The sequence below is a fragment of the Mastigoproctus giganteus genome, chromosome 13 (genome assembly GCF_048544385.1).
Source record: "Mastigoproctus giganteus isolate SK-2022 chromosome 13, ASM4854438v1, whole genome shotgun sequence".
Taxonomy (NCBI): domain Eukaryota; kingdom Metazoa; phylum Arthropoda; class Arachnida; order Uropygi; family Thelyphonidae; genus Mastigoproctus; species Mastigoproctus giganteus.
The window spans coordinates 47203211-47225172 of NC_143587.1; the positions used below are offsets into that span (position 1 = coordinate 47203211).

The 21962-nt window shown below is 36.0% G+C and overlaps 1 protein-coding gene across 11 annotated transcripts in view; it reads left to right on the forward strand.

The window, feature by feature from the left end:
• trol (terribly reduced optic lobes) overlaps nucleotides 1–21962 on the forward strand; it is a 1731230-nt gene that overhangs the window by 1315951 nt on the left and 393317 nt on the right. For all 11 annotated transcript variants that reach the window (XM_090387691.1, XM_090387694.1, XM_090387699.1 and 8 more), the window contains 3 exons: nucleotides 584–732; nucleotides 11029–11146; nucleotides 14359–14539. In XM_090387691.1, the coding sequence (XP_090243817.1) occupies nucleotides 584–732; nucleotides 11029–11146; nucleotides 14359–14539 (448 nt within the window). The remainder of the gene's footprint in view (nucleotides 1–583; nucleotides 733–11028; nucleotides 11147–14358; nucleotides 14540–21962) is intronic.

Genomic DNA, 21962 nt, shown 5'->3' on the forward strand with positions numbered 1-21962 from the left:
AACAGTGTGCAAATTTAAACTGATCAAATGATCTATAAAATCAGATAAGTGTGCACAAATTGATATTACATTTTGCAAATATTTAAACAAAGTAAACCGAATGTTGCATACACATTATCCATCTCTTAAACAAGAAAGATTAATAGTTTCTTTTTATTCTGGAGGAATAAAACTTTACCACCTTGTCAATTTAATGATATTTGGCTCACATTGAAACTCATTCAAAAATTTCTTTTACCATATTGATTCCCTTGTTATTCCTGTTTTTTTTTTTTTTTTTTTGTTTTCTGTTTTAACTTTTCACTAGAGAAGAATTGCATAGCTTCAATTTAAAACTATCAACATTTTGGCCCTAGGGGTCATTCTGAACATGTTTAATCCCCTTTATTTTTATAGTTCCATAGTTTTCCAATAAAGTATTGAGTAGGATGAAAATGAGCTTAAAAGTGTGTGATTTCTTGTATAACATTTCCACAACTCCCAGTGAGTTAAGATTACATAAGAATAGTAATATCAATTTGTTTTTGGAAACCTTTAAAAATTATAATTCTAGGTGGAATCATGATAGTTTGTTTCTTGACAGGTCGTAGTGCTCCATCTGTTAGAATTGAGCCAGAAAGGCAAACTATTATACAGGGCAGCTCTGGTGAAATCCGCTGCATTGTCAGTGGAACTCCTGTTCCTTTAGTGAGCTGGAGTAAAGTAGGAGGCGAATTATCACCAAGGCATCAGGTAAGATTATAGTAAATAATTTTTTTTTCTTTTTTAATAAAGTAATTTTCTCATTCAAAAATTTGACCACTTTACTTTCATTGAATTTCAATCATGAAGGTAGTTCTTGCTGACCACTGGGTACTCGGAATAACATCAAAATTCATAATGCTTTACCTCTATTCGATTTTGATCACGAAGGGATTTTCTGCTCTCACTGAAGACCAAGTGCTAAATGCTCTGCACTCAAGCTTGGCACTTATTGCTTAGGTAAAACCATGGATAACATGTTGCTTTTGAGTTTAACATATGTCCAAGCCTCAGCTGAGTCCAGTGCTCAGATTTTAGTGAAAGCAAAGTCTCTCCATGATTAAAATTGAAGATATATAAAGTACAGTAAACCCCCGCTATTCGCGGGGGTTACGTTCCTGAGAAATGCCGCGAATACCGAAAACGCGAATACTGAGTTATGGCTCTCATAGTAATAAAGGGGTTCCATTCCAAAGTATGAAATATATAAGAAAAACTAGTCTAAAATTTTGTCTATGTATGTATTATATGTACCTTCATAATATGACTATGTACATAGTGAAATGCAAGCATATGGCATTGAAGTGAAAATAAGAAACAATTTAATATTAAATGTAATATTTATTAGAAATTTCAAACAAATCTTTCAAACCAGCGCCTTTGCTAACAAAAAAAACTTATCCCGCCAGTGCTATCACCAGTTTCGCTTAAGTGTTGATAAAGGAGTTTTGCCTTTTCACGAATGATGAGTGAACTTAAGGGAATTTTATTTTGAGTTCGGTCTTCTATCCACAGATTTAAAGCTTTTTCCATTTTTTCTAATTTAACATTACAGAGCAAATTTTTGAAGCAATTAGCACGTTTTTACAGACACTACGGCAGATTTTTTCTTCCAAATTTTTGATTGATCGTACCCTTGACTCGTTGATTTTATAATGTTTTGCCACTGAGGAGACACTTTCACCATTAGAAATTTTATCTAATAACTCAATTTTATTCGCTAATGTCATCACCTTCTTTGATATTTTCACATTTCTCTTGTTATTCGTAGCCATATTTTTGTAGGGGTTAGAAAGAACTTGTCCACAATAAAGTCACTTTCTTCTGTTAACACACTCGAAAAAGTCTGTTTTACACTGCAAAACAGTAGATTTATCATTTTTGTAAGCATATCAATTTATAAATTGATAAACTTATTCAATTTATAAGCATTTAAATTAAAAGCAAGCGACGAAACCTTCCATGACAAGTGCATAACACATACTGAACAAGGATTAGCGAGAAACATCCACGCTCGCGATTTTGTCACCCCTCTCCTCCCATCCACTGAGCATTGTTTTGACCGGGAAAGATAATTTTAGCCACGCCCATGTTTTTTTATGGCGGAAAATATTCACGGCACTTTAAAATTCACATTTTTTCAGGTTTCATTTTATATTAAATCGGCGATCGCGAAACCGAGAATACAGATACCGTGAATAGCGGGGGTTTACTGTATACACATTTTAATTTCAAGTACTACATGAAAATTCCACTGCAGTCCACTAGTATTGTACTGCATAGAGCAAATACAATGCAGTTCTAGGAGTTAAAGGTAATCATAATAGTTATGTTTTAAAATGCAGTTTTACTCCTATATACTACTTGGCCATTCACTAAGACAAAATACGTTAAATACAGTTCTGCTTACATTTACTAATAGAGACCACCTGCTATCTGATGAGTAAGCTTTGAAGCAGCTGCCCTGGAAATGTCTCAGGTTTTTAAGTGTATAGCAGATTCACCCATTCTGGTGATTTTATACAATTTAAAAAGATATTAGCAACTTAGCCGGAACTAGGGATAATTGTATTTGTCTCAAAGTGGAACATAAGTCTGAAACTTAGCACCAAGTACTCAGCACTTTGTCTTATATCAGAAGTCTCTCCATGACTGAAATATGTATGCTGTTAAGCATAAAAATTTTGATTTGATGTCAACTACTCTGTTGAAATATTCCTGCAATCCTGAAGTAATTTTTTAACACTTTTAAAAATTTAACATAGTAGAATAATGAATAAAATGTAGCAAAATAATCTAGGATAACAATATTAGATGATTATTTGCTTGAAGGTTCACTACATTAACAAAATTTAATTAGAACCAAATATAGAAGCTCTTCTCTGAGAGCCTTTATCGGTGATAAAGTAATACACATAGCTCTTTATATCAGCACTATTTTTAATATCCCAGAATGTTATAATTACCTGTGTGTCAAGTCCTGGCTGATGTTTCTTAAACTTAATGCTTTTTTAAATTTGTTATAATAACCTTGAAAGACAATTAAAATTCTCTATAATGACCCATAATTTCCACTACTGTTTTTTAAACTTTTTTATTACAGTATTCACATTTCAAAATGAAAGAATGCTAATTTATTGAAGCTAATGATGACCATGAAAAATCACTTGTTGATTTCTCATGCTCATTGGCAATTTCTCATGCAAGTTTGTTCTATTACACAATACGTATAGACTGTTTTTTATTGATTGGCAAAGTCTTGGCAAAGCTACCTCCTGCAAAGCAGGTAGCTTTGCCAAGATTTTACAAACTGTAGACAGTGGCATGCATTCTAAGATTTGACATTGCTAAACAGTTTGGCATTCCTAAGCGTAAAATGTTTATCATTCTGTTGTGGAAGTTGATAGCCTAAATAAAATTAAGGCTCAACTGGATAGATATTTCAAATGACCGGAGGGTTGAAATGGAAGTGAGTTTTTTTTTTTTTTTTTTTTTTGGCTGATGCTGCATAAGCTTGCTTAATGCTAATTCACAAAAGATTGAAAGTCTGAAGAAATCTGCTGCACCTGGTATGATAAGAGTACAAAAGAAAGTATTTGGACCTGTAAAGGTACTTTTGGAATGACTAATGATGATACATGCAAAAAAAAACTGCAGATGGAAATCTTTGAACAACTAGGACTGAATCATTTGTTCATTGGATGAATATTGAAAATTTCAAGTCATTCCAACAAATGATTCCAGAAATTTAAGATTCTTCATCATCTGCTGTGAAAGTGCAGCTGTTAACACTGAAGCTATGAAGGAATGGAAGTAGAATTGAGAAAAAAAAAAAAAAGTTTTGATGGACATACGACCAAGGCATCTTCAGTTCTGATGAAATTGGACTTTCTTTTTTAAGTTAGATAAAACATTTAAAAACAAGAAATGCAGTGGAAGAAAATGACAAAATGGATTGCCATTCTCTTGGTAAACGCATCAGGCACAAACAAGTCCGCTGCGACTCTATGTGCCGCCAGTAAGCGAAATCAAATTTGCCACCCCAAAATATTTGGATTAAAAAATAAAAAAGGCATAAATAATTATTATTAATTTATTGAAAAAAGAAAAGAATTACAACATATCTCACATGTAATATAATCAAACAACAAACAAATATAAAAAAAAAAATCATTAAATTCCAAATCACTGTTAATCGTACCCACAATAATAAAATAAAAGGAAAATTATAATGCTAAAAAATTATACAAATTTGTCTCCTTGCTTCAAGATGTGCAAATTTATTAATTATTTAATTTATGTTTATTTGTTCCAAAATATAATTTTCTATTGACATTATCAACAGATCAGAGATTTGTTGTTGAGACATCGTCAATTGTAAATAATTTTTGATTAATATTAATTTTTAAAAACTCCATTCACCTGAGGCAACTGAAACTGGTAAAATTAGAAAAATTCTTAATGCATCTGCTACATTTGGAAAAGTATCTGTAAAATCATTTTTAAAAATATATTTTAAAACTTCAAATTGAGTAATATTGTCTTTAATATAAATTTGAAGTACTCTTATGCTAAACCATCAATGTCGGACTCATTACGATCAATGTCACTTTACTTAATATGAAAATCTTTGCAATGATTTAATAAATTGTTGTTAAATCATTAAATATTTAATTTAGAAACGTTAAAGCATTTTAAACATTTCTACATGTTCTTTCATATTTGTAAACAAGAAAATTATTGTGTCCATAATTTAAAAGAAAAAATTAATTTTGAAAGGTTATAGCAGATCCTGAGTAGCTTCATCTGTACTTTCATAAATCGAAATGACTTTCTTTTTTTTTTTTTCAATCCTTACCTTACAGTGCTTCTTTCTGGAAATGAAGCTTCAATGCCAATGATAGTAGCCGTATTATTAGCCAAATTGAGCATTGTTTGGACTGCTTCCTCTATTCTATTTTCTTTAAAATATTCCACGATATTTTGTATACATTCAAGAGCTTCATATATATCAGAATCCTTTTTTTTCTTCATTTTTTTTTTTTTTTTTTGAGCATTTTACTTACTGGATTAATTTTGTTTACAGTATCATGCCAAATTATAATTAAACAAAGTAACTATAAGACATTATTTTTAAAGGCTATTGATTTAGAATGATTCCTTGTATCCATATCTTTATTTTCTTCGGTGATTATAGTACAATCATAGCAAATACTTAGCTTCTCTAGTCATTTATAGTATTTTATCTGTAATATTTTGTGAAATTATTTCAATAATTTCATTTTGTATTTGATCACCCAAATAATGCATGATATTTTTCCATTCAGATTTCTGAATACAGTGAATATGTTCGGCCACAGCTGAATCAAATTTAGCAATTGTTTCAGTAAGTTTTAAAAAGTTACCATTGTCATCTTCGTATAATTCTTTTGAAGATCCCCTGAACACTGTACATTGTCTTGATAAAAATAGTATCATATACACTGTATCTTATTCTGGCTGAATTACAGAACATGGTATCTCCATTGCGGGCATGGTCGAAGAATGGAGATTGTTCAATGGAGATTGCCACCCTCTGTCTTCTCCCACGCAACCATCCTTTTATCTATTGTAGCAACTTATCCTTAATACCATTCTGGTCCAATTTGTACAATAGTCTTCCATGCACAACAGTGTCAAAAGCTTTCCTGAAATCCAAATATATGATGTCAAAATTATTTTTTGCATCCAGTTCCTTTGCAACCCTATCATAATATCCTATCAGATTTGTCAGACAAGACTTTCCCTTAACAAACCCATGCTGTGTCTGAATTATTGATGCAGTCTTGTCTAGATGATCCTGCAATGCATCTTTAACCAGTGACTCCATTATTTTACCCGGAACAGAAGTTAAACTAACTGGTCTGTAATTACACGTGTCACCTTTCGATCCCCCTTTGTGAATTGGGGATACATTTGCACATCTCCAGTCCGTGGGGACTTCCCCTGAATCCAAGGATGCTCTCATAATTATGGCTAAGGGTTTTCTTAGTTGTTTTGCCACCTCCTTTAATATAACTGGATAGATCCCATCCACCCCAGGTGCCTTTCTTATGTTTAACTTCAACAATTTCTCCTCCACTTTGCTCTCAGTTATTACAAAATCATTAAGCACTGTACTCACCTTTACAGAAGCAAAAACCCTTTCCTTTACCCCTGATGGTAATTATATCTTTAATTAAATCCCACATCAGTATACTGTGATCACTGCCACCTAGTGGTTCCTTTATCTGCAAATTCTTAATACACGAATGATCGCTGCTGATAACCAGATCAAGAGTATTACCCTCCCTGGTTGCCTCTCGAACATGCTGCTGCAGAAAACAATCATCCAATAAATCCACAAAAGTCTTACTAGTGTGTGAGTGACCAACCCACAAGTTCCAGTCAATATCTGGGAAGTTAAAATCCCCCATTATAAGACATTCTGATTTACTAGCCCACTCTATTTCTCTGTACAATTGTTCATTGTACTCATTCGAGTCATTAGGCCTATAACACACTCCTACTCTTATTTTTGCTTTTGCAGTGCTTATGTCACACCAAACTGACTCAACAGTGCACTGTTCATCTATATAAACTGGATGCACTTCTTTTGATTTTATGTGTTTCTTAATTAACAGCATGACACCTCCTTCCTTCCTATCCTGTCTGTCCTTTCTGCACACATTGTACACACCAAATTCCAATTCTGCATTCCTAATATCAGTGTGACACCACGTCTCTGACATCCCAACAATATCAGTCTTTGATGCCTTGACCAATACTTCATATTCATCAAATTTATTTACTGTACTTTTAGCACTGGCATACATGCACCTATTCCTATTCACCCTGGCACATCCCATATACCTGCCTGTTTCACGATGACTGCCATCAGTCCCTGAAACTCTCAGCACCCCTCACTCCAGGTCGCTACTTCTTCTAATAGAAGTTGTTCAAGAATCACCTTCACCTCTGCCTGCGGTTACTTTTAACCTTTTAGTCTGTGAATCTTCCCAAGCTGGCAGTTTTCCGACCCAACTAACACTGTCTCGATAGCATCAGCAAATATTCTTGCACTTTTTCTATTTAAGTGTATCCCATCCCCGTAGAAGCAGTCTCTCCTGTTGACAAGCACAGACCACGCTGAAAAAAATTCTACCTCTTGATCCTTGCACATTCCCTCCAGGGCTGAATTGATTGACAAGGCTTTCATCATGTACTCCCTCCTATCGTGAATTGCAGACACTTTCAAATTTAACCCTAACTCATGACTTTTTTGCAACATTGACCTGTACTTGTTAAGTAAATCTGCAGATCTCCTACTCTTAATGTCATTGGTGCCAACGTGTACAACAATACCTGTACCTTTTGTGCCCTTAAAAGGTGATATATGCTTTACAATGTCATCAACTTTTGCCCCTGGCAGACATACCCTGGTCCTGTTCCATCTATCCTTTTTACACAATATATTCCCTGTCTCCCTGACAATAGAGTCACCAACAATAACGAGTTCCTTTGGGACCAGTGCATTCTGCCTTGGAGATTGCCGCTGTGTTGCCTGATGCTCAGGAGTGAGCTCTGGCATTGAGTTGGGCAGCTGAGAGCTTGACGGGGCCCCTCATTAATTTCTTCAAGGGCATCTACCCTACACCTCAAGCTCTCATAGATGCCCATTAGAACGCTGAGTTGATGCCTAATTTCTAGACACTCTCTGCACCTGGCACACACAAAGACATCCTCTTTGGCTAGATCATGTTCTGTTCCAGGGAGTTCGGGAAACATTTCACAAGTTGCACATTTTTTTTAGGCTGTGATGCGTTGGAGAATTTTCCCCCTCAATTCTCCGCCGAGTCACAGCACTCCTGGCACTTTGTGCCTGTTGCTCTTCTGCTCTAGTCTTGGGCATAATATTTTAAATTAATAAGATCAATAAATTTAATTAATTAATTGTCAATACTACTCTATCTAATAGAATCCTAAATGCAGTGATGCATATTACACTATATAATTATACGTTAGAACTACCTAGTTACCACAATTAAAAATTTGAATTCGCTACTACTCTATACAAAAACAATGGCTGCAAGATTCGAACAAAATAATGGTTTTACGAATATTAAGTAGTAATCTACAAAAACTCTTCATCTAAATTAAAAATAACCAGCTTAACTATAAGACTACATATAAAATACAATATAAAATAACAATTAGGTAAATAAAAAGGCATACACATTGCTTTTTCGGAGCCTGTAATTCACAGCTGTAATTTTTAAAGAGAGTCAGCGCCCCCTTTTAAGAGAAGGATACTTCCATGCTTGGAAAGCAGAAATCAAATTAACATCTTCAAAAACAAAGCAAACAGCATCTAGTAAACCGTGTAAACAGAAACAAACAGATGAAATGGATACTGATGAACAGACAGAGAATGTACCAGAACGTCACCCTGCAGAAGATATTGATACACATCGTCCTAATTTTCTGAAGAAAGATAGACCCAATTGTGATAAACAAAACTCAAAAGTGCACTTAGATTCAACAAATAGTTTCGAGACCTAAATAATGCAGCATATTATTATACAATGGAACTGGCATGGTTTATGTGGAAAATTCAATGAAATAAAAGATATTATTCGGCAGTATAAACTGGTCTGCATTTGCCTTCAGGAGACCCATTTAACACCTCAATCTTCACCCACATTTCAAAACTATACATGTTTCCAGAGAGACAGAAATGATAATAGAACTGCCAAAGGAGGAGTGGCAATTTTGGTGAATACTAATATACCAACTAAGCAAATAACATTACAAACCAACTTAGAAGCAGTAGCAGTGAGAATAGCCATCGGAATTTCTATCACAATTTCATCCCTTTATCTTCCACCAAATCATCCTCTCTCCAGATTGGAACTAAGCGATCTTTCTATGCAGCTTCAACCTCCCTATTGCCTCATGGGAGATATGAATGCTCATCATAAAATGTGGGGATCTTTTCACATGGACAGTAGAGGTAACTTGATGGAAACTTTCCTAGATGATCAAAAACTGAATTTGCTGAATACTGGATCTCTTACTTCTGCAATAGACTTAACAGTATGTTCTCCATCAATTAATCCCAATATACAATGGTTTGTATTAAATGATCCTTACAACAGTGATCATTTTCCGATAGTATATTCCTTACAGACACAATTGACTCTCACAGAAAAAACCAGAACAGTATGGAATTTTAAAAACCCTTCCAATAAATAATGCTGTCCTATATATCAATGACCAACTGTTAGAAGCTTCAAAAACAACAATACCTCAAATAACTAAGGCAAACAGGCATGGTACAACTCTTGGTGGAATGCAGAATGTGCAACGGCAAAAACAAAACAAAATCGTGTGTGGAATGAATTTAGGAAATATCCAACTACAGTCAATTTGATTGCATATAAAAAAGCCAAAGCTGAAGCGAGGAGAATTCAGAAAAAGGCAAAAAAAAAATTCTTGGATCATGCTTGCTTTCACACTTACTAGGAACTCGAGTCCTGGTTTCGTGTGGAAAAAAATTCAGATTTTGAGTGGAAAGTATCCAAGCATACAATCGCCAATTGGAAAGGGCAGGACATTTCTACAACAGACAAGATATCAGAAATTCTGGCTGAATCTTTTGCTTCTACATCAGCAATTACGAGCTACAGTGCTGATTTTCAAAAATATGAAGAACAAGCTGAACGGAGTAAGTTGAATTTCTCTACCAAGATATCTCATTCCTATAAACTAACATTCCTAAAAGAGGAATTACTTGCAACCATTACAAAATTGCCTAATACCGCACTAGGTCCAGATGGAATTTACCATACTATGATACATCTAAACTCTGATTGGCTGGATATCCTACTAGCTCTATATAATGGAATTTTTCTGAATAACCTGTCCATCCATATGGTGGCATGCAATTGTCCTTACATTTCCCAAACCCCAAAAAGATTCTTCCTATACATATAATTATTGCCCTATTTCACTGACCAACTGCTTAGGGAAAATCCTTGAATGAATGGTGCACAGTAGACTTACATGGTTGCTGGAAAAAGAGAATGTTTTATCACCCCACCAATTTGGATTTAGAAAAAAAATAGATCAACACTTGATCTACATGTCAAAGTTGAAGCAAATATTAGAAACTCATTTATATGAAAACAGCATATGGTGATGGTAAATCTAGATCATGAAAAAGCTTTTGACACAACATGGAGATTCGGAACCCTATGAGATCTATTTCAGTTAGGATACAGAGGACAACTTCCCCAATTTATAGAAAAATTCCTTACTGACAGAACATTTCAGGTAAGATATAAAGGCTGCTTATCTACAATATGTATACAACAGGAAGGGTTCCCTCAGGGGCTCAGTATTAAGTGCAACCCTGTTTGCCCTGTGAGTGAACAATATCACAAAGGTTATATCACCTTCACTGGAAATATATATGTACACAGATGATCTTTCCATTTCATTTCAATCACAAAGCATGAACACTATTGAACGACAGCTCCAGTTATCCATAAACAAAATAGAAGCATGGACTAAAAATAATGGATATAGACTATCTGAGAAAAAATCAGCTGTTATACACTTCTGTAAAATGCGTGGTCTTTATCATTAACCAGTCTTATACTTAAATAAAATTGCTCTACCTGTTATTCAAAATTTCTCCACCTTAGGCTTAACTTTCATGAACATATACTAAGACTTTGTGGGCGCCTCCGTAGCCAGGTGGGAAGGAGCAGCAGTGCATAGCACACGATTCTTGATAGTATTGATGCACTTTAAAGAATCAAAATATAGTATAGAAACTCACAAAATTACCAAAAAATATTGTTAAATTTTTATATTTCTCCTTAAAAAATCCATGTACTCTTACTAAATTGTGGATCTTAAAGAAATAAGGTAGTATTTCATTGTTGCAATATTTTTGTTTCAATTTCTAATTCTTTCTAACAGATAATAGGGGAAAAGTTAATAACTGAAGGTGCCATTGTGGATGATAGAGGTTTATATGTGTGCCGTGCAGAAAATAGAGATGGGAGTGCTCAAGCATCTGCTATTGTAGAAGTAGAACGTAAGTAAATATATGTATGTGTATAAGTGCGCACACACTCTCTCTCTCTCTCTCTCTCTCTATGGGTACATTCAGTGATTTTCACTATTTTATTGTAAACTAATTCAGAAATAAGAATTTTATCCATAAAATTATAATTAAATATTTTATTATTTGGGCTTACCTGTAAAATGTGAATTAAAATTTGTTATTTGGATCAACTTCTTTTTTATCCTTCATGCTACGTAAATATAAGTAACTGTTAATTGGAAAAATAATGTTCATTAAATCGACTTCAGATTAGTTACTGATGAACAAAAGTGAGAATTTTAAATTTTTAAACTGTATTTAGTTTGAGCTATGTGCATTTAGTGGTTGATAACATCTTGAGGGGTATCCTCCCCTCAAGATATCAAGCTTAATGTCCAAGTTTGCAGATGTACAAAGGTTGGCAGGGTAGTTAAGGATACTACTGACGCTATGCTGCTGCAACAGGATCTGGAAAGGTTGGGCAGATGGGCTGAGAGGTGGCAAACGAAATTTAACATTAACAAATGTAAAGTACTACATATGGGAAACAGCAACCCCAGAGCAACGTATCGACTCTGTGGTACTACACTGACAGTGGTAGAAAATGAAAAGGACCTGGGAGTAATTGTGCAGGCAGATATGAAGTTCTCTGAGCAGTGCAAATGGGCTGCAAGAGTAGCTCATGGTGTCTTGTCAATGATATACAGGAAGTTTTCTAGCAGGGACAAGGAGGTGATTATTCCCTTGTATAAGGCAATGGTCAGGCCACACCTTGAGTACTGTATACAGGTCTGGAGGCCTCATTTCAAGAAGGATGTAGAGCTGCTGGAAGGAGTACAGAGAAGGGCAACAAGATTAGTGAATGGAAGAAAGGGTTGCTCTTACGAAGAAAGGCTTAAGTTTTGCAAATTACAGTGTCTGGAGACTAGGCACCGGTGAGGTGATCTGATAGAGGTGTATAAAGCCTTGAATGGTTTGAGCCTGCTCAATGCTGATGGGATTCTTCCTCTTGCTCAGAATAATCACCTGAGAGGGCATAAATTCAAATTGAGGAAAGATAGATGTGCAGAAATTTGCCTTTAGCCACCGGGTAGTTGGATGGTGGAACAGACTTCCATCCCTTGTTGTGGAGGTTGATAGCCTAAATAAATTTAAGGCTCAGCTGGGCAGGTATTTCGAACGAACGGAGGGGTGAAGTGGAAGTGGTTTTTTTTTTTTTTTTTTTTTTTTTTTTTGGCTGATGCTGCATAAGCTTGCTTTCTTGCATCATATGCCTCTACTAATGCTAAAGATGTTATGCCACAAATTCCCAAGAAATACAAGACTACCGTTGGAACTAGTACACTGTGGCATGAACATACCTGTACTGATATGCCACAAATTCCCAAGAAATACAAGACTTTGCCATGTTAAGTACAGTATATATATATATATATATATATATATTCAAGAAATAGATATAATCATGATGACTATTCTTCATGTGAATTTGAGGAATTCTTTTCATGACTTTTCTTTTCTTATTATAAGAAAAATATCTTGTAAGAAAGGTCTCTTCAGTCAGGACTGTAGTTAGCTGAGCTCAGGCAGAGGGAATAGTCCTCTCCTGTGAGTTATTCAAGTTCTTCAGCCTGCACAACATTATGCAGATCAGCTTGTGAGCACCCACTTTTACAAACATGATGCACCACAAAACAATGTGAACAAGACTACCATTGGAACTGGTATACTGTGGCATGAACATACCTGTACTAATATGCCACAAATTCCCAAGGAATAGAAGAATTCCCCATACTAGCTGTCTTTTTTTTTTTTTTCCAATTAAGAATTTTTTTGAATGTAAGAGTACATTTTGACGTAAAATGGTCCTTAAAAAAGTGGAGTTAGGGACAATTGATTCCTGTGCTTGAAAATAGAAACATTAATTACAGACATAAAAATAGAGTGCACTTCATCTAATAATATTGAAAATGGCTATTATGGATAGCAATTGCTAATTTTTTTAAAGTACATCAGACTGCCATCAGATAACATAAGTCAACTCGCACCAAAGACAATTATTGCAAGTGTGGATTTAACATATCAAGTAGAAAGTAAATCGGCTTAATATTTTATATAATAATATTTCACAACTGTTGTGATATATTAAATGAGCAAAGCTCATTTAATTGTAAATTGAATGAACTTATTCAAATATACAAAATTTGACAGCTAAGTTTCAGACTAAAGTCAATTTAAAGAAAACCAGATGGATACTAGAATGAAAAAAGTTTTTATAAATTTTTCAAAGTAATTGCCTTGAGCAGCTACATGCTTGAAATTGCATATGAGCTGTTGGAAACATCATTTTTAAATCCAGTTGATTTTAACCACCACCAATTTACTTTGCCACATTTCTTTATATTATACCCTCTATACTGTCAAACTACCATTCTTTCAGCATGGATTTGAATTTGGTAAACAAAGTAGTCTAGAGGAGATAAATCAGGAGATTGGCAGAGTGATTTATCTCCACAGTTCAACGTTTTGCCAAATTATCAGTGCCAAATTATTATTAAATTGATAATTTGCCAAATTACCAATTTAATAATCAGTGCAGAATGTAGCAGTAGTAATAGTGGCATGTGATGCAAGAAAGAAAGCGTATGAGCTTATGCAGCATCAGCCCAAAAAAAAAAAAGAATGTGGACCAGCTCTCTCAAAACTAAGGCCTTAATTGCTGAATTCTTTTAACCAAATGTTCCAAAACTTGTGTATAGTTCTCCTTATTCACTGTCATTACCTGGTGGAATGAATTCCTTGCTATTGAAGAAAGTGACTCAACATCGCTTCGGCTTTTGATTTCTTTAAAAGAAAATTCTTTGTCTTGGAAAGTTCACTAGCATTGCTGAACTTTGTATTTTTATTTGTGAATTTTATTAGAGACACCATGACTTATTATGATCATATTGAACAAGGAGGGATCATCATCAGATGGACAGCTGTTTGGGTGCTTAGCCTGAGCAGTTTTTTTTTCATCAGATAAACAGTGTGGAACAAACTACGTGTAGATCTTCTGATTCTCCAATTCTTCTTAAAGATTTCACAACTTGTTTCCCTTTTTTTTGAAGTTATAGTATTAAAAAAATTATTCAACTATTAAATTATATAATATATTAAAGTATTAAATTTAATACACAATTTCTCTTTTACTTATTTTTTAGGACGTGAGATTCCATCTATTGAACTGTATCCTGAATCAAGTCAGATGATTATTAGAGGCGGAAGCTGTTTGTTTCAGTGCAGAGTAACTGCAGGCATTCCAAATCCAACTGTGGAGTGGACTAGAGCTGATGGTAGTCCTTTTACCAGTAGTACCGAAATTCTCAATGGTGGAGTAATTAGGTTAGCACCATAGTTTATTTATGAAATTTTAACTTAGTGTATATACATTTTCATGAGGGTTTTCTTTTGATATATAATGGTTATTTGACCCAGTATCTTTATCCTCTTCTCCAAAAGTAATTTTTTTCTTTTCCATTTTCATGGGCAGAACTTGGAACTTATTCCAAAGAAATTCTGATTTTTTTCCCCATACAGTCTTCCATAACAGTGAAGCTTGTTTCCTTGGTAACACTATTCATAACTGATTCCCTTTTTCCAAATGCACTGACCAAGCTAACTCTAATGATTTAACATAAAATGGGGTTGAATTTGAAAGTGTCTACAATTCTGCCCAGACACGATAGGAGGGAGTATATGATGAGAGCCTTGTCGATCAATTCGGCCCTGGAAAGATTGTGCAAGGCTCAAGGGGTAGAATTTTTTTCAGCCTAAACTGTACTTGTTAACAGGAGAGAATGCTTCTACAGGGATGGGATACACATAAATAGAAAGGGTACAAGAATATTTGCTGATGCTATCGAGGCAGTGTTAGGTGGGTCGAAAAACTGCTAGCTTGGGGGGGGGGAGACAAAGACTAATAGACTAAAAATGTTTAAATACCAAATTATTTTATCACATCTTATTTTATTTTATCCCATCACCAACAGCTTATGAAACTACACGACATTGTGAGCTGTCTTTAAATACCATTAGCATTACTAAAGGCACATGATGCAAAACAGCAAGCTTATATAGCATCAGCCAAAAAAAAAAAAACCTCATTTTACCCATTCACTAATGCCAAATGTTTGTCTAGTTCTGCCTTGAATCTATTTTAGCTATCAATTTTCTACGATAGTAGGAAGTTTGTTCCAGCAATCAACCACCCGCTGGCAAAAGGCAAACTTCCGCACATCTATCCTACAACTGTCTTTCCTCAATTTGAATTTATACCCTCTCAGGCGATTATTCTGAGCAAGAGGAAGAATTCATTCAGCATGCTCAATCAAAGGCAGATATTGTGGGGATTTCAGAGATGTGGAGTCACATAGAAATAAGGAATGCAGAACTGGAATTTGGGGAGTATACAATGTCTACAGAAGGGATAGACAGGATAGGAAGGGAGGAGGGGTTATGCTATTCGTTAAGAAATACATAAAATCCAAGGAAGTGAAGCCAGTCGACATTGCTGGACAGTGCAGTGTCGAGTCAGTTTGGTGTGACATAAGCATTGGGAGATCAAAATTGAGAGTAGGAGTGTGCTATAGGCCTAATGACTCTGATGAGTATAATAAGAAATTGTACGGGGAAATAGAGTTGGCCAGTAAATCAGAGAGTCTTATAATGGGGAATTTTAATTTCCCAGATATTGACTGGAATTTGGGGGCTGGTCACTCACACACTTACAAGGCTTTTGTGGATTTATTGGATGATTGTTTTCTACATCAGCATGTTCGGGAGGCAACTAGAGGGAGTAATACTCTTGATTTGATTATCAGTAGTGATTCTTCTTGCATTAAGAATCTGCAGGTAAATGAACCACTAGGTGGCAGTGATCACAGTGTGCTGAAGTGGGATTCACTCAAAGAGGTAACTACCATTAGGGGTAAAGGGAAGAGTTATTGCTTTCATAAAGGCGACTACGATGGACTGAGACAGTACATAAATTCTATACAGTGGGACTAACTGATGAGTTACCAACAGCAAATTCAAAATGGGAAGCATTCAAAGAACTGATCTTGGAAGCTACTAGGCTTTACATACAAACTAAGAAATATTGTTCAAGGTTTAGGCCTAAATGGTTGTCAGATGAACTAATGAGACATATGGCAGAGAAGAAAAATGCATGGGATACATACAAATTAACACGTCACACAGAAGCCTATGATAGATACAAGTTGATCTGTAACCATGTTACAAAGGAGGTTAGGCAGGCGAAGGCAGATTACGAGAAATCTTTGGCAAGGGATGCAAAGAAAAAACAGCAAACAGTTCTTTACTTATGTAAACTCTAGAAGGAAGGGGATGAATCAGATTGGTCCACTTGATATCGATGGGTCAACTGTTGATGATCCTGCTCAGGTAGCTTACAAACTAAATGAATATTTTGCATCGACATTCACACATGAGGAGTTATTTAGCGAGGGGAATGCCAGAGGTGTATTCAACTATGGCAGTAAGCTAGAGAATCTTGTAATAACTGAGAGTAAAGTGGGGGAGAAATTGTTGAAGATAAACACAAGAAAGGCACCTGGGGTGGATGGGATCTATCCAGTTATATTAAAGGAGGCAGCAAAGGAAGTAAGCAAACCCTTAGCCATAATTATGAGAGCTTCCTTGGACTCAGGGGAGGTAACCATGGACTGGAGAAGTGCAAATGTGACCCCAATTCACAAAGGAGGATAAAGGCTGACACAAGTAATTATAGACCTGTGAGTTTAATTTCTGTTCCCGGAAAATTAATGGGGCCACTGGTTAAAGAAGCACTGTAGGATCATCTAGACAAGACTTCAGTTATAGCTCGGACACAGCATGGTTTTGTTAAGGGGAAGTCTTGCCTGACCAATTTGATTGGATACTATGATGCAGTCACAAAAGAACTGGATGCAGGGAATAACTTTGATATTATATACTTGGATCTTAGAAAGGCTTTTGATACTTTTGCACATGGAAGACTGCTGCACAAATTGGAGCAGTGTGGCATTAGAGGCAAATTGCTGCTATGGATAAAGGGGTGGTTGAGGGGGAGAAGACAGAGAGTGGTAATCAATGGACACTGCTCATCATTGGCTAATGTTATCAGTGGAGTCCCTCAGGGTTCAGTATTGGGTCCATTATTGTTTTCTGTATTTATAAATGATATTGATGATGGTATATCAAGCTTAATGTCCAAGTTTGCAGACGATACGAAGGTTGGCAGGATTGTTGAGGACACTACTGATGCCATGCTGCTGCAACAGGATCTGGAAAGGTTGAGCAGATGGGCTGAGAAGTGGCAAATGAAGTTTAACATTGACAAATGTAACGTACTACATATGGGAAACAGCAACCCCAGAGCAACATATCAACTCTGTGGTACTACACTGACAGTGGTAGAGAATGAAAGGGACCTGGGTGTGGTTGTGCAGGCAGATATGAAGTTTTCTGAGCAGTGCAGATGGGTTGCAAGAGTAGCTCATGGTGTATTGTCGATGATATATAGGAATTTTTCTAGCAGGGTGATTATTCCCTTGTATAGGGCAATGGTCAGGCCGCACCTAGAGTACTGTATACAGGTCTGGAGGCCTCATTTCAAGAAGGATGTAGAGATTCTGGAACGAGTACAGAGAAAGGCAACAAGATTGGTGAATGGAACAAAGGGGTCCTCTTACGAAGAAAGGCTAAAGTTTTGCAAATTACAGTGTCTGGAGACTAGGCACCAGCGAGGTGATCTGATAGAGGTGTATAAAGCCTTGAATGGTTTGAGCATGCTCAATGCTGATGGGATTCTTCCTCTTGCTCAGAATAATCACCTGAGAGGGCATAAATTCAAATTGAGGAAAGCCAGATGTAGGATAGACGTGAGGAAATTTGCATTTAGCCAGCGGGTGGTTGGTTGGTGGAACAGACGTCCATCCCTTGTCGTGGAAGTTGATAGCCTAAATAAGTTTAAGGCTCAGCTGGACATGTATTTCGAACGAACAGAGGGGTGAAGTGGAAGTGGTTATTTTTTATTTATTTATTTTTTTTTTTTGGCTGATGCTGCATAAGCTTGTTTTCTTGCATTAAATGCCTCTACTCATGCTAATGAATGGGTTGAGCACGCTGAATTCTGATGGGATTCTTCCACTTGTTCAGATTACAAACCTAAGGGGGCATAAATTCAAATTAAGAAAAGACAGATGTAGAATAGATGTGCGAAAATTTGCCTTTAGCCAGCAGGTGGTTAATTGCTGGAACAAATTCCATCTGTCATTGTGGAAGTTGATAGGTTGAATAAATTTAAGGAGGAACTGGACAGGCATTTGGAGCGAATGGTGTGGATTTTTTTTTTTTTTTTTTTTTTTTTTTGGATGATGCTGCATAAGCTCATACACTTGCTTTGTTGCATCACATGCCACTACTACTACTGTTCAAGGCATTACACCTCAATCAGATCACATGCGGGTGCCGAGTCTCCAGATGCTGTAATTTGCAAAACTTAAGCCTTTCTTCGTAAGAGCAACCCTTTGTTCCATTCGCTAATCTAGTTGCCCTTCTCTGTACTTGTACCAGCAGCTTTACATCCTTTTTGAAATGTGGCCTCCAGACCCGTATACAGTACTCAAGGTGTGACCTGACCATTGTCTTATACAAGAGGATAATCACCTCCTTATCCCTGCTGGAAAAATTCCTGTATATCATTGACAAGACATCACGAGCTTCTCTTGCAGACCATCTGCACTGCTCAGAAAACTTCATACCTGCCCGCATAATTATCCCCAGGTCCTTTTCATTCTCTACTACTGTCAGTGTAGTACCACATATTCATACATTACTCTGAGGTTACTGCTTCCAATATGCAGTACTTTATTTGTCAATGTTAAATTTCAGTTGCCACCTCTCACCCCATCTGCTCAAATTTTCTGAATCCTGTTGCAGCAGCATAGTGTCATTAACAACCCTTGCAACCTGTGTATCATCTGCAAACTTGGACATTAAGCCTGATATACCATCATCAATATCATTAATAAATTCAGAAAACAACAATGGAACCAACACTGAACCCTGGGGGACTCCACTAATGACATTAGTCCACGAAGCGCAATGTCCATTGTTTACCACTGTCTTCTCTCATTCAACTACCCTTTTATGCATTGTAGCAACTTGCCCTTAATACCATGCTGCTCCAATTTGTACAGCACTCTTTCATGCAACATAGTATCAAAAACTTTCCTGAAATTGAAGTATATGATATCAAAATTATTTTTTGCATCCAGTTCCTTTGTAACCATCATAGTATCCAATCAAATTTGTCAGACATGACTTTCCCTTAAAAAGCCCATGCTGTGTCTGAATTATTACTGCAGTCTTATCTGAATGATTCTGCAATGCTGCTTTAACCAGTGCCTCCATTAATTTCTCTGGAACAGAAGTTAAACTAACAGGTCTATAATTACTTGTGTTGCCCTTTGATCTTCCTTTGTGAATTGGAGTCACATTTGCACTTTTTCAGGCCATGGGTACCTCTGCTGAGTCCAAGGAAGCACTCATAATTATGGCTAAGGTTTCACTTACTTCCTTTGGTGCCTCTTTTAATCTAACTGGATAATCCCATCCACCCCAGGTGCCTTTCTTATGTTTATCTTCAACAATTTGAAGATAAACTTTGCTCTCAATTATTACAAAATCATCTAGCTCACTGCCAGAGTTTAATTCACCTCTGGCATTTCCCTCCCTGAATAACTCCATGTATGAACGTAGATGCAAAATAGTTTGTTAGCTACCTGAGCAGGATCAGCAACAGTTGAACCATCGATATCAACTGGACCACTGTGATTTATCCCCTTCCTTCTAGAGTTTATATAATCAAAGAACGTTTTGCTGTTTTTCTTTTTATTCTTTGCCAAAGATTTCTCGTAATCTGCCTAACCTCCTTTGTGGTTTAGTTACAGACCAACTTATATCTATCACTTATATCGTCTGTGTCACCTGTTAATTTATATGTATCCCATGCATTTTTATTCTCTGACATATGTCTCATTAGTTCATCTGACATCCATTTAGGCCTAAACCTCGAACAAACACCCCAGGGGCTCGCATCTGGTGAGTATGGGCTTGGCACCACCAGGGTTCTGAGCTGGATATCATCATTCTTTTCTCTCTCTCAGGGTAACTCTGGAATTTTTTTTGGCTAGTGCATCATAAGCCTCAGACTTTCTTGCACGATATGGCTAATAATAATATTTTTTAGTTGGTATGGAAAGCCTAGTAACTTCCAAGATTAATTCTTTGAATGCTTCCCATTTTGAATTTGCTTTTGGTAACATCATCAGTCGGTCCCATTTTGAATTTGCTGTTGGTAACATCATCAGTCGGTCCCACTGTATAGAATTTAAATACTGTCTCAGACCACCATAGTGACCTTTATGAAAGCCAAAACCGTTCCCTTTACCCCTGATGGTAGCTACTTCTTTCAGTAAATCCCACTTCAGCACACTGTGATAACTGCCACCTAGTGGTTCCTTTATCTACAGATTCTTAATGCATGAAGATTCACTACTGGTAATCAGATCAAAAAGTATTACTCCCTCTAGTTGCCTTCCGAACGAGCTGATGTAAAAAACTATCATCCAATAAATCAACAAAAGCCTTACTAGTGTGTGAGTGACCAACCCACAAATTCCAATCAATATCTCAGAAATTAAAATCCACCATTATAAGACACTCTGATTTACTGGCCCACTCTGTTTCTCTGTTCAGTTGTTTATTATACACTGACTGTTATAGTTATAGGCCTAATGACTCTTCTGAGTCATTAGGCCTATAGCACACTCCTACTTTCTTTCAATTTTGCTTTTCCAGTGCTTATATCACACCAAACTTACTCGACACTGCACTGTGAAGCCATATCGACTCTCTGTCCTTTTTTGGATTTTGTTTGTTTCAAAGCTAACAGTATAACCCTTCCTATCCTGTCTATCCTTCCTGTATACATTGTACTCCCCAAATTCTAGTTCTGCATTCCTTATTTCTGTGTGACACCACATCTCTGATATCCCAACAATATCTGCCTTTGATATTTTGACCAATACTTCAAATTCATCAACTTTCTTTACCAGACTGCTAGCATTGGTGTACACACAAGTATACAGCAATACACCACATAGCACTGATAATTGGTACCGAAACTGTTCCGTGTTAGGTGAAACCGTGCTGATTGAGGTCTAATTTTAATGGGTATTAATGGATACGTACCAGTATATATAAACAAACAGTCTATATAAACAAATTATAATAAATCTATAAACAATTTGCACTTGATAGCCAATTAAATGGATTTGAAATAAAAAAATATTGCAAAAATTGTATTAATGAAAAGGTAACATCGTGAGAGATGAGAAAAATGTTTTATTGTTTATTTGGGTATTTCAAAAATGAAGTTTGGTGAAATCATTTCTTCTTTTTCTTGGCATACAAGTCTTTGTAGCATTGAATCCCATCTTATAAAATTTGCCATGTCTCAACGCTACATCCAGCATTTGGATCTCCATTCATAATTGCCTCGCAGGCCATGTCAATCCCCGAAAAATTTTCAATTGTTCTGTTGAAAATTCTTTTGGTGCCACTTCAGAATTGTTTTCCCTTCATATGCAATTTTGAGGAGAGTTATCATCTAAGTTTTTTTTTTTTTTTTTTTTTTTTATGAAACCCCCAAACACAAAAGGTATCAAAACCTATAGTACTTAGTACCGTGCATGGGTTG